At 34.2% G+C, this 14,470-nt stretch overlaps 1 protein-coding gene across 1 annotated transcript in view; it reads left to right on the top strand.

Moving 5' to 3' along the window:
- Window positions 1-12,297, top strand: part of LOC106470060 (cell wall protein IFF6-like) — a gene marked incomplete at its 3' end in the record, with an annotated part of 57,774 nt that extends 45,477 nt beyond the window's left edge. The window contains exons 3-7 of the mRNA XM_022398600.1: window positions 4,732-4,965; window positions 6,608-6,719; window positions 9,352-9,527; window positions 10,082-11,376; window positions 12,153-12,297. Of these exons, the coding sequence (XP_022254308.1) occupies window positions 4,732-4,965; window positions 6,608-6,719; window positions 9,352-9,527; window positions 10,082-11,376; window positions 12,153-12,297 (1,962 nt within the window). The remainder of the gene's footprint in view (window positions 1-4,731; window positions 4,966-6,607; window positions 6,720-9,351; window positions 9,528-10,081; window positions 11,377-12,152) is intronic.
- Between the last annotated feature and the right edge of the window lie 2,173 nt (window positions 12,298-14,470).

The following is a 14,470-nucleotide window of genomic DNA, read 5'->3' as shown; positions in this document are numbered from 1 at the left end:
CATTGCTTGTGAAGTTAGGCCTTTCGTTAGTTATATGAAACTTGTAATTAACGAAATAACTTAGTCGTTTTCATTAAGCAGACTAGACTTATTATTTTATTGGGTAATCCATGCCATTTGAGAAAATATTTCCTCGTGATCATGATAAATAAATCACAACTTGTCTAATTCATATAAAAATATTTCCTTATGAGTGTGACAACTACACAAACAAACAATAATTAGAACAGGCACAACTTGTTAGCAATATCTTAACCATTCAAACATGAATTAAACTAATTGAAATTTCTATAACAGTCCACTTTATCATGGTTTAATGTCTCCCATTCTTAGTTATAACAATCACAAAGGCAGAGCCAGTCAGAACAGCAGACCAGCCGCTTGGGGTCACCAAATTTCTAATATAAATTTAAAAATTAACAGGAATAAATTGAATTTCAAATCTCAAATCAGCTTTTGCATTAAATTAAAGTTAAATGATTTTGTGTTAAAATAAAACTTTTCATTCAATTAAATGTTGTTTTTTTTATGCATATCAATTTTCAATGAGTTATTACTTATTCCACATAATATAAAGTTCTTAAATACTGTTATAAATGGCCACTAAAAATAAGTTTGCCTGGGGCCACCAAATGTCTACGATCTGCCCTGTCAGAGAGGTTAATGGAATGAAACAGGATCTTAACCATTTTCATTTTTTTTTGTGAAGTTGAGAAATTAGAAACTATAAAACACGTCACTTAAATGTCTAAGTAGCCCAATACAACACGTCACCTAGATATTCCAAATTTCAACTGTAGTCTGATGTTGTAAAGAGTTCACCCATATTCTAGAATTTATTGCAAATAAGCATTAGCTCTTTTAAAGACAACAATCAGAAACTGTACTTCTGGTAACTGCTACTAGTACTAGACGGAGTTGAACACAAATGATATAATTTTCAGATTTTGTTTGTTCTTACACTAATGAAAAACTAAAAAGGTATTTATTGTTGCAACGGTCTCTTTTTAAGTTGGTTCTTTATACTTTTGTTAAATAAAATAATAAGTCTAGTCTGCTTAATGAAAACGACTAAGTTATTTCGTTAATTACAAGTTTCATATAACTAACGAAAGGCCTAACTTCACAAGCAATGCCGAAATGTCACTTATAACCAAAACTTGTTGTTGTTGCTTAAGTGAATAGCTCTGTCCACTGTGTGGAACCGAACTCCACATCTTAGCTTTGCAAGTCCATAAATTTACCACTAACAACACAGAGGGACATAACCAAAAGTACTGGATATGCAAAATAAGGTTTGATGTTTTATTATAGGAAGTAGAGCAGCTAATTGTGGACTGAAAATCAGAGAACTAGCATGAAATAAGTGCCTTTGTTAAATTTTTTTGGTTTACTTTGATCAATTTAAAAATCTGTAGATGTTACGTTTGTGTTAATCCTAAGTAGTGCAGTCAGTGAATCTTTTTTGTGTGTGTGGAAAGTTGAGAAAGGACCTACACAGATCAGAACTAAAGTTTGGACCAGTAATGAATAAAGCTAATTTAATAGATTGTTTTTACTAGAGATATGTAAAGTCATAAAACAATAACTTGTAGTAGTGAAGTTTCTGGCCGTAAGCACAACCTTATCTCACATTCAGTTTTGACCACCTTGAGCGAATTAGGCTATTTCCACCGAACCAGTTAAACAACTCGAGATTAAAAAACAAACTTTAAGTCAAGAAATATGAACCAGAAGCATCATTTTAATAATTCCAGTTTTGTGAATAAAAGATTGAAGACTTAAAACAGGCAATTATTGCATCAGAAATTATAACACATCTGTTGGTCTTTTCTTTTTTAAATCAATGAAATATTGTAATACAATACATTTATGGAACTTATCATAAACATGCAAGAAACCTCTTCAAAATTTTGTTTTAAAAGTTGTAGTTTTAATAAAGATTTTAGTAGAGAACGTATTAACTGCTTTATAAACTACTGGATTTTACCGTGTTTCATAGTTTATTCACTCTTTCTCACAATTTAAAGACACAGATTTTCTTTGTGATAAAATGTTATTAATGTTTTGGTTATTTTGCTACAGATCCAATGAATATTAACCTTTATAAAAAAATAATGTTTCACATATTGTGAAAGTGTCACTCAATATTTCTCATCTGAGGAAATATGAAAACACGATAACAGGTAATAAATCAAAGTTTCATTTCTTAAGATGTTTTTATAAATAATTACAAGACTTCTGTACAGTGTACAACACAGAAATTAAGGAGTTTTGTTTTAGTATTTAATTAATTTTTTTAGAGCCTATCAAAGAACAGAATCAGTCTCCCACCTCAACAAACACTAGCCAAGACTTACAGAACCTTTACAAAGTCCAACATAACCAGTCTGGACAGCAAGTCAGGACAACAACTGGACAGGCAAAGTCTACAGAAAAAAATACAGCACAGAATGAAAATGATACAGGAAATGAGAACAATAGGATTCAAGGTTTGTTGCTGTTTGTCTCGTCTACAGATATCGTTGCACACATTGCATGCATAATTATAAATAGAAAATTATATGTTAAAGCATGATTTACTCCTTTTTTAGTCAAGCAGAAGGGATTGAAAGTATACCAAACCTTTCACAACCTGTCTCCGATATAACACATGGACTGGTAAAGCAGGACTTAACGAAAAACACAACCCCGGTGAATCAAAGTGGTAAGTGCTGAAATATTGTTTATATTGAGGTATGAAATCTTTATGCTCTGTTAATACTGTGCCTCGATTTATTCACACTTTTTTTTTAAATTATAATTAATCAAGATGTTAAGAAATCAGCCCAGGCTGAGGGCTGGAACTACGACCCTTGCTCAAACTTTTGCCCTGACACTGATTCTCTTTTACCCAGATTATTAAGGCTTCAATAGAAATAGACAATTCTCCCATTGAAGCACAGTTTGTTCTCAATCCTACAATATGACACACAACAACCCAGCATTCTAAAACCTTGAACACTCAATAGACAATTCTCCCATTGAAGCACAGTTTGTCCTCAATCCTACAATATGACACACAACAACCCAGCATTCTAAAACCTTGAACACTCAATAGACAATTCTCCCATTGAAGCACAGTTTGTTCTCAATCCTACAATATGACACACAACAACCCAGCATTCTAAAACCTTGAACACATGTACACATATCTTTGAATTCACCAAGACACAACAGCCTTAATTTAAACAGAAACATAGCCACAGACAGACAGACACACACACACACAAGGTACACCAAGCCAATCGTATGAGGTTTTAATTACCATTTATTCAGCTTTGAAGAACTCCAAGAGTGGCAAATAATAATAAACCAAGATTTTAAGATGTCTGTCCTGTTTAGGGCTTCAATCAGAAACCCTTGGCTTTCATTAATGACATCTGCCATATCCAGCGTTGACGAGGCCTTACACTACATCTGCCATATCCAGTGTTGACGAGGCCTTACACTACATCTGCCATATCCAGTGTTGACGAGGCCTTACACTACATCTGCCATATCCAGCGTTGACGAGGCCTTACACTACATCTGCCATATCCAGCGTTGACGAGGCCTTACCGTTGTCTTTAAGTTCCGTTTTGTAGGTAGATTTGTAGATGATAGGCTATAGTTTTTATGTTAAAGTACAGATGTCGCTAGCGTGTGACTTACTAGATCTTCCAACGATGTAAGAGGGTTACAATTTATATATTAAAAACACTTTAAATGTTTCCACGACAGTTTTATTGATCTATTGGAGAACAGTATTTTTTTTTTCGTAGTTATTCTTAGCTAGTGTTTGAAACGTCACTATAAATGTGGGGAAACGTTGTCGTTTGTTATTAAGCACAAAGCTACACATAGGGCTATCTGTGCTCTTGCCCACCACGGGTATCGAAACCCGGTTTCTAGCAGCATAAGTTCGCAGACATACCATTGGGGGAGGGGCTGTGGGGAGACAATATCAATAAGTCTATTGCTTAATTTCGTTTGGTTGTTTATTAAGCAAAAAGCTAAAAAATGGACTATCTGCACTCTGCATTTGACAAAGTCTCTTGAAGGTCAGCGAAAATTTAAGGACTTAAAAAGCTAAAATCAGGAGTTCGATTCCCCGCGGTGGACAGAGCGCAGACAGCCCACTGTGTAACTATAAACAGTCATTAACAAACCACAACGTCTGATAAATGTAGATCCCCTAGTTTACAATTATTAAGGGGATCGTAAATATTACTAGACTTTACCTTTAAAAAAATATGCACTTACCGTTATTACTGTAATAACTGATAATTAGTTAAACAACAAATAGTGAGACTTTTAAAAGACTGTTGATGGTTTATGAAATATTTGATAAAAGAAAAACCCGCTATCGCATACTTAAAACTTAATTTAGCTGTAACGTAAATTGTAGCTCTATTTTTGGATGGCATTTGTTTTGTAATTTTGAATGGTATCTGTTACGTAAACGTTTACTACGTTTTGTTAACCCTATTTTTTAGATGGCATCTGTTATGTAAACGTTTGCTACGTTTTGTTAACCCTATTTTTTAGTGGCATCTGTTATGTAAACGTTTACTACGTTTTGATAACCCTATTTTTTAGATGGCATCTGTTATGTAAACGTTTGCTACGTTTTGTTAACCCTATTTTTTTGAATGGCATTTGTTACGTGAATGTTTGCCATATTTTGTTAAATAGTTTTCTTTTCGCTAGACGGAACTAGAAGACACAGAAGGCCACAAACAAACAGAGAAGGAAGAAGGAGGTGTGAAACGTGGAGTACACTGGGCCACTAATGGATTTGTCATTTTCTGCCACAGAAATTTTGAAATGGTGCGAGAACGGTTTCCACATCTAGAGAACGGCAATTTAACGATGGTGCTACAAGACTGGTGGACACAACTGGAACCAGGAGAAAGAGACTCTTACACAGAATTGGCAAAACAAGTATGTATAAACACCCAGTTTGTAATCTATGTTTAACTGTAACACAAAAAAATCTAAATGGTAATTTTTTGGTTTTATCAGTTGTTGTTAGTATCAAGTTAGAAGTAATGATTCCACGCAGGGACTAGAAAAACACAGACACAAAACTCGTAAGTGTAAAAGTTCTTTTTTTTCTCATTGTTGAATATCAAAATATTTTTTAACAGAACAACTGGGTGAAACACTTTCCAACTTTAAAGAAAAATTTAATATTTCAGTAAAATATTAATAACTGCATGCAAACTTTGCACAAATTTTTGTTTACAAACGTGTACACACGAGTCGTTTTAACTCGCGGGGCCAGGCGTGGTTTAGTGGTTAGCGTGTTGCGCTTTAAAACGGAAGGTCCAAGGTTTGAGTCGAGAAAGCCACAAAACACGCTTCACATTTTCAACTGTGGAAGGGTGATAATAATGAGAGCCGATCTCACGAGTCGGTTATGTAGAATCGTGTAGGCGGCCGATACTGGTGTCTGATTGGTCTGTCTCTGGTAAGTTGTTCTAAATTAGGGGAGGCCTTACTCGAATTATGGAGTCTCTGACCAGGCGTTTAGCCCTTATGTCGCATAAAATGTCGTTCAGATTGAACATATAGCAAAAAGTACATATTTAAACGGGAACACAAAGATAAACTGATTTGCACAATTATGGCGCTAAATATTCGAGAAAAAGATACTTGTACTTAACAAATGAAAAAAAAACAACAAAAAGTACATCGTTTATTGTGATAATTCTGAATTTTGATATTATAAACTTTTGCGATATTTGGTCATAATAATTTCACACAATATGTACTAGCCAAATAATAATAACTGTTTCAAACCAAAAAAAGTAGGGTTTATTCTCTGTCGGATGTAGCCAAATATATATACGTATGTTTTAAATTATCCTGATGTAATAATCGAGAGAGATTAACTGTGGGACGGATACATACTTCGGGTCATGGAGTTCAAAAAGCCAAGTATTATTATTATTCTTTATTCCAGACATGAAAGGTAGCTATTTTTTTATTGCCTTTAATAATTATAATTGAACTATACAAGGAGGTTCTTTTTTTCGGTACTTCACATTGTACTTTTCTTCTTAATAACACACGCAATCAAACAAACCTCTATAAAAGCTTTAAAGTGAACTGAATTGGAGAGGAAGGATAATGAAAATAAACAGTGTATTCGGTATCTTGAAAAGAACATATCGATGACCAGCAACAACAAAAAATCCGCAAAGACGAAAATAATAGCTAACTTTTTGGCTAAATGAGCTTCGTGGGCGATTACCCCCCCCCCTTTTTTCGGCCTAAATAATGCATATTGGGCATTTCCTTTTAACGGTGTTACCTTTCAATTGCTCCATTTATGTCTGTTTTCAACAGGTAAAAAACTATCAAAGAGAAACCCGAGTTACTTTGTTAAACGCTAACGTACAGACCTACTATTGAAAATAAAAATGTGGGGGGTGGGGGAAATCGTGGACCCTATGGGTAAGTAATCATTACGTTGCCAATATGCGTTTAAAAAGTTCCGCTGTGTTTCTTCATACTTTCTCCTATTGAGGTATATTCCAATGTCAGTCTGATGATGGTGATTTTTTTTTTTTAATGCTAGTACGAAGAGACGCTCAGGAGTGAACAGCCAGGTGTCGCTCAAAGCACTAGTTCCAAATCTTCAACTAAAAGCACGCTAAAACTCGAATTATGTCAGAATGTCCATAATACAGGTAATTTGATTTTTTTATATCCGGTAGTGAAGTCTTTATATAACGAAGATTTTCAATAGATAGCCTGGTGGTGAAAAGATACACTAAGTGTATTTTCTTCGAAATGTCGTTCCTTTTTAGTTTTATGATTATTAACAAGGTACAAGTTAATGAAATGTCTTCACTGTATAATTTTGGTGTGCTTAAATAATATCTCGGGTTCGAATCCGACCCAAAGGGAATAAAAATGAAATTACTGCAGTACTTCGAAAGGTTGTCCCCCCCTTTTTTGGGGGATCCTGTGTAAACTGCACGTTATAGGAACAAAACGACGTTGTTCTAAATCTTTAGATTCTGATTAAAATACACTTTAGTGGATCAAACATCGTACCACTACCTTTTCTCCGGCAGATTTTTTGTTGAAAGTCTTTGTCAACTAACTAATATAAAAAAAAAAAAAGTCTTTTTAAAGAAGAATATTAGTGATCTGTCTCGCCATCTATCGAGAAATTTTACAACTATTTAAAGCATAAAAGTAAGCGAATTTTGATGGAGAGCAAAATGTTGAAACACTGAGTAGTAAGACTAAGACAATGTAATATTCCAAAATATGTTTGTCTATCTTTTGCTAAATTAAAATGTTCTAATATTTTGCACATAATAATTTTACAGGGAGATATTAGAAATGTTAATAGAACAGTTATGCAGCACAGTCTACGAGTGCAAACCAAGATCATAACAAGCTCTGTTAGTGTTAGCACATGGTAAATCAACCTTCAATCTCCGAAATAGCCAGTCTCACCAATGTTAGTTATGAAATATTTATGACAACGAAAATTTATACAACACCCAAATTCACGAAATTCTAAAAACTAAGCAGTTTAGAAGATTTATTTCACTTTTAAATTAAAACAAAAAACAAAGCTTTTAAAATCTATAACTTGCGTTATTTGTAATTACCGTCACTACAAAAATTTTCATTACTACCAAACCAGTTCATAAGTAATACATTTTACAGGTTGTTTACCGATTTCATATTATCTGTATTCTTTTTGCTTACTTCTGGTTATTCAAACAAGAATAATTCTATAGGCGCTTCTTTGTGTAGGCATAATGGTTAAAAGTACCATTGCAGGAATCAGAGGGTCTGGATCCATGATTCGAGTCCTTTTGTGGCAAAATTGTGCTCTGCATTTTATGACTATACGAATAATGGTCAAATCCCACTATTCTATAAGAGTGACCCAAGATTTAATAGTGGGTGCTGTTAATTAGCTGCTCTCACTTTAGTTTATCTGGCAAAAATTAGGGACAGGTCAAACAGGCATAGCTTATGTAGGCTTTTGCGTAAATATTTGGAACAAAACACGTTTTGTGCTTTTTCCACGTGGTAGTATTCACTAGACTAGTTTGAGTACCTTGCCAAGCTCTAGGTGGAAGGCTTTAGAATGTTTGGAATGAAACTTACATTTTTTTTCAGAAAGACTGGTGTTCACCTTCCTGAACAAACAAGCTGCTATCCAATTTTTTTAGGTTAAAAATGAGCAGTTGTTACTTCTTAACTTTAAATTGCTACAAGAAGAAAGTGGAATAAAATGAAAGCAATGTAGCATTAATCAAATGTAAGAAAAAGAAATATAACAGAATCCTTCTGCATCCACTTAACTAATAATACTGATAATATTACTATTAATGATAATACATTAAGTAAATCCAAAACCTGGATATACGTCCTGAAACCATAAACCTTACACATCTACTACTGATAATACATTAAGTTAACTCAGTATAGCAGCAAACAAAACCTGGATATACCTCCTGAAACCATAAACGTTGTACATCTATTACTGATAATACATTAAGTAAATCCACCATAGTAGTAAACAAAACCTGGATATACGTCCTGAAACCATAAACCTTACACATCTATTACTGATAATACATTAAGTAAATCCAGCATAGTAGTAAACAAAACCCGGACATACGTCCTGAAACCATAAACCTTACACATCTATTACTGATAATATATTAAGTAAATCCAGCATAGTAGTAAACAAAACCCGGACATATGTCCTGAAACCATAAACCTTACACATCTATTACTGATAATACATTAAGTTAACTCAGTAGAGCAGCAAACAAAACCCGGACATACGTCCTGAAACCATAAACCTTACACATCTATTACTGATAATACATTAAGTTAACTCAGTAGAGCAGCAAACAAAACCCGGACATACGTCCTGAAACCATAAACCTTGTACATCTATTACTGATAATATATTAAGTTAACTCAGTATAGCAGCAAACAAAACCTGGATATACGTCCTGAAACCATTCAAATAGTTAAGTTTATTGAAACCCTAAAAAGAAAATTCCACTCATATGGATAGCACGTCAATCCTTTCTAACGAGATGTTCCAGGATCAAGCCTCGTTCTCCTACTCTCCCCTCCCCCCTACCCACCACACACACACACACACACACACACATACAGACTCCATCTACAAAATGCAATGAAGGTGGCTGCAGATTAACAACCAAGACATAAGACATTAAATTACCATATATATGTACATCTGTATCAGGTCTGTGAAATATTTTGAATTAAGTAGTTGAAGTTATGAATATAACTTTTTTTTTTCTGATGAAGCTTTAGGAACATCATCCTCGCCATTAACACCCGAGATTCCAACTCCCTCATCTCTCAATGGCCATATCACTGTGTCTAAACCTCCAAAGAAGCGGTATGTGCAAAACGGAACTTTCAAACCTGCCGTTGAACCAAACCCGGGAAGTACTTGTTCTGTATTACTTGAATTAGCCGAGGTAAATCTCCGTTATTTCAAACTTTATGGCTTTTACATCATCATTTCCTATAATATGTAGAAACATCTTTAATAGAGAACAAACTGATTACACTTTCAAACATACACTAGTACATCCTGGAAGGATTTATAAGATGTGAAAGTGTATCAAATGTGGAGTATTGTAGTGTAAAATAATTATTAAATATTGTAAGTTATCATTTAACATTCAAGGAATCTTGAGATATATTTTATGAAATGTTGATGAAAGATAAATATATTGTTGATATCTAGTGCTATTCCACTTTGGAATTTTTATAATTAAATCCAACTTCAGTTGTAAAAAAAAACAACAAAAAACCTTGAAGAAGATAATGGATTATCATACATTGTTAATTATGCATATTGATTTTTTGTGTGCAAGTCTGTGTGTATTTACATAAACCATTTACCATTTAAATGAAACCATCGTGTCAGAGCTAGTAGCAACGCTCATTAATATTGTAAGGATTTTCTTGTTTTTTTTTATTTCTTCTCTGTAAATATTTCTTCTGTTTTATCAATATCTATGTGTAGGGACATGTATCTGCTTCACCTGGTCATCTCAGCATACAAACAAAATCACCTGATCCCCATAACAGAGAAACGTTTAGTAGAAATGAATCTGTCCAGTCTTATGGTCCATCAAACGGTACTGATAGGCCCGAAGTCCCTCAAAACAGACAAGTCTACATCTCTATGCCAATGATGGAAATGGACATTGCCAGTCGTATTATTGATCAGGCATTTAGTGACAAGGAATCATCACAAATGACGTTCAGTGCTTCAAGGAAAAGATTATCGAAATCCCCTTCAAAAACCCAGAATTTGAGTTCATCGTGTCATCAGATCCAGTCCCCATCAGCAAGTTGTTCCAGTACAAGTGCTTTAGCTGATGAACCTCTTAATCTGTGCAAAAGACAACCGAAGACATTTCAGACAAGTCAACAAAAAATTATAAACCATGTTGTAGATATGGCTCTGTGCGGACCAATCGGAAATGATTACCTGACCGACTCCATCATTGGTAAGTGGGAAAACCAGTCCCAGCTTTGTGTTCCTGATAAAGGAGATACCTGTCAAAAATTGAAAACCAGAAATATAACTGGCTCATCCAATAGTCAGGATAAAGCTAAATGTCCTTTTCTTGAAGAATGTACCTTGGAAAAAGATGACAGGGGTAATCTAGTGTCTTCTAGAATTGATAAGATTAATAAATCTTCAATTGATGACTCCTCAGTTTTTAGTGGCCGTGTTACTTATGATGATATGTGTGTGAAACAGTGTGAAGATAATGATAAAGAAAACTTAAAGATAACCACCGATCACAGCGAAGAGCATAATAACAGCATAAAAACGAGTCCCTCCGAGATGAGGGATCAAAAGAATGTAGAAACTGATTTGACTAGAACTGGTGCTGAAGAAAACTGTGACAGTGAATGTCAGGAAAGCCAACAAAACGTGACTCACAAAACAGACTGTGAAACCAAAGGTACTAGTAGGGTTTCTTCTAAAAGAAGTAACACTAGTATTAACTTAAACTGCAACAGGAACAATGATGATATTAACAGTAGCTCTCTATCCGAACTAGTATCAGTCAGTGAAAAACGACTGCACGAATCTTGTTCCGAGGACAATTATGAAGGAACAATGTCAGTTAGCATCAAAGTATCTGATTCTGATTTCTGTAAGACTCCAGAATTTTTACCAAGAACTGAATTGACAGCATCTGAGAGCAGCAAAGAGGAACAGTTGCTTCAGACAACTCAGAAACGTAAGGCATCCGACATTTCAGGTCATGGGAAAAACATAAACAGCTCCAAAGATACACAGTGAGTACATGTTTTATCACGTCACCTCGTTATTTTGGTTCCCCAGAACTTAGTTCATTGTTTATAGACCTCACATGGACTGGTGGTTAAGATCACTTGACTTGCAATCTGAGGGTTGTGGGTTCGATTCCCTGTCCCACCATACATGCTTGTCCTTTCAGCCATAGTGGCATTATAATGTAACAGTCAATCCCACTAGTTATTGGCAAAAGAGTAGCCCGAGAGTTGGCAGTGGGTGGTGTTGACTAGCAGCCTTTCTTCTAGTAAACCACTGCTAAATTAGAGATGGCGAGCAAAGATAGCCCTCACGTACCTAGGTGCAAAATTCATAAGCAAATCATTGTTTAAGTTCTACAGTATGAAACTGTTTTTGTACTCGATTAAGACATGTATAATTAGAGTAGCAGGTGGGGAAAAATAGATAAATCTATAAAATGCTATAATACCACAAAAAATAAATTAGTACTATATAATTGCAGTACTGAATGTTGCACATATTAATAGCAACCGCAAGTTTATAAATTTTGAATATCTTATGACCACTTAAAATGTATGTGCCTAATGCTACTGAATTTATACAAGTGTGATGGTTTATACCACTAGTGACTTAAAATATGACTGGTCGATAAACACATGCGTGTTTTTTGTTCTTTTTATTATTAACAATGTTATTTAATTATTATTATTATTATTTCATTAGACTAACTTTTCAGTGAAGGAGTTTGAGAGTTTTAATCTATTTTCTCAAATATTGTTTTTGTGTTTTCTTTCTCTAGAAAAAGCTCAGATGAAGAAAAAGATACAGAAAATTCTTCCATAACACAGAAAGATTCGAGAGATTTACAGCCTGGTACGAAGAAAAGAAAGTGCTACGAAACTGGGTGGGTGAATAATTGGTTTTATGGGTGGTCACTGAAAAAGGTCAGCCATCAGTATGACTACAGACCTAAATATAGAACTGGTTAAATTAAATATGGCTTCCATATCCCACAATTATTTAATGAATGTTCTAAGCCTTTAGATTTCTGGAAAGTTCTAAGCCTTTAGATTTCTGGATAAACACGGGAACTTATTCTAGGACATTTAGAATAACGCTGTTTTAAGATGAAGAGATATGTTTTTGTTTTTTAATAACTAAAACAATAGTGGCTCAAGATTTATGCAAATTAGAGTTACCTAGGGCCAACCAGCTCAACCAAGAATCCCCTAGGGGTTCATCCTAGCCAATCATCAGTTGGTCATGGCCCATAGGTAATAATAACTTCTACCATCACTTGTTGCAAACATTATCAAAATTCGAGAATCGGTGCTTGTAGATCAAGGGTTGTAAAATAGTGCTTACATATATAAGGGCCCATGTGGAATTCCTGTCTAAGCCCAAAATCTCCTAACAACTAAGTACTGAATTTAACTGCTTACTGTCAATCATTGGCTTTTCAACAATAGGCTAATCACAAAGGGATATATATAAAAAAAAAAATTTGTACAATATTTCTGTGACATTGAAGGCTATTTAAAATACTTCCTGGTTATCATGATGGTCTACCATTGTGTCACTTCAACTTTAACACTTGGTCATTCCCAGTTCAACCCTGATGAAGAAAGGTTTACCTTTCGAAAGCATTCAGGTTCGAGGGTACTTTACTTTTGTAGTAAGTCAATTTTTGGTATCTACATGGTTTCCTAGCATTATTTGTGACTGTGTAGATGTTTTTAATACACCTACATACTCTTTCAAAGTTTGAGATCGTTTAATTTTGCAGCTGGGTTTAGCACTGAAATTACATCGTTTGCTACTCTTTTCATGTGTTGTCATTAAAGCCATATTGACTTCTTTCTTAATTTGTTTTGATGAAAATTAAAGATAGTGTAAGGCCTCGTCAACACTGGATATGGCAGATGTAGTGTTGTTGTTCAGATGTTATAACATATATTAGTTTTTTTTTTTCCTTTGTTGTCACGTGACTTAATCCGGGAACAAGAATACTCACTCTCTTGCTGGTTTGTCAGTTCATATGAATGATAGTAAATTTAGTTAAAGAATAAAATATCAAATGTAAAATAAACAATCTTTATTTATTTTATTTTGTTTCTCTGATTCGCAAAATACATAAATAAAGTGGATAATAATTACAATTCACTTGTTTAATCTCGTTCATAAAAAACTGATGATAAATGTAACATTAAGCCTTTAAAATCGAATTAACGTTAAAACTGATAAGATCTTGTACAGAAAGAATTGATACTTGTCAACTTATCTGTATTGTTTGAAAACTTGTTTATTATCGGATAAACACAGTATTATTTGTATGGCTACAGCGTTTCACCAGGTACATAATGAGGCCTAGCTAACCTGGTGAAACATTGTAATTATATAAATAACTAGCTGGAGTACCCGTCCCCTGGACGGAAGTTATGTAAATTCATGATTAATGAAAGGTTATCTGAAGACAAGAAAAGTTGCTTCCCTTATATTAATTGTCAAAAACACCAACAAAAACTGCAAAATGTGAAACCCCAAGTTCGCATATATTTCCACATAGACCCAACAAATCTTCTTCCCAAATTTGGTGAAGATCCATCAAAAGTGGGCGAATTGTGGTAAAAAACGCTCATAAAAACGGCAAAATGCAAAACTAAAAATTTTTATGCACCCCCGCATGGAACTGATGAATCTCCTTACCAAATATGGTGAAGATCCATCTACACCCTGCGAAGTAGTTACATGGACATACAACAGACAGTACTATTACATACATAGATTCTCACATACATAGTGACATGGTTCTTTCAATTTTTTTGGTAGATCGAATGGGGCTTAGTTTATAGCTACAAATATATGGTGATATTTATTTTTAAGAACCTATCAGTGAAAGCAGTTCAGAATCTATTATAACAATACTCAGTTTTTGTCTGTCCGGAAAAAAGCGCGCGAACTTTACAATCTAAAGACGCATGTGCGCGCACTTCATTAGATGTAACCAAAAGGCGGATGTAAATATAGTTCACTGGACATTTTGTACAGCAACATGTTAAAAGCTTAAAAGTTTTTAAAAAGGTGTAACGTTATGTCGTATAATAACATTATAAGTTT

Source organism: Limulus polyphemus, unplaced genomic scaffold, assembly GCF_000517525.1.
Source record: "Limulus polyphemus unplaced genomic scaffold, Limulus_polyphemus-2.1.2 Scaffold3797, whole genome shotgun sequence".
Lineage (NCBI taxonomy): Eukaryota > Metazoa > Arthropoda > Merostomata > Xiphosura > Limulidae > Limulus > Limulus polyphemus.
The sequence above is the reverse complement of the archived record's forward strand: the minus strand, read 5'-3'. Positions and strand labels throughout refer to the sequence as shown.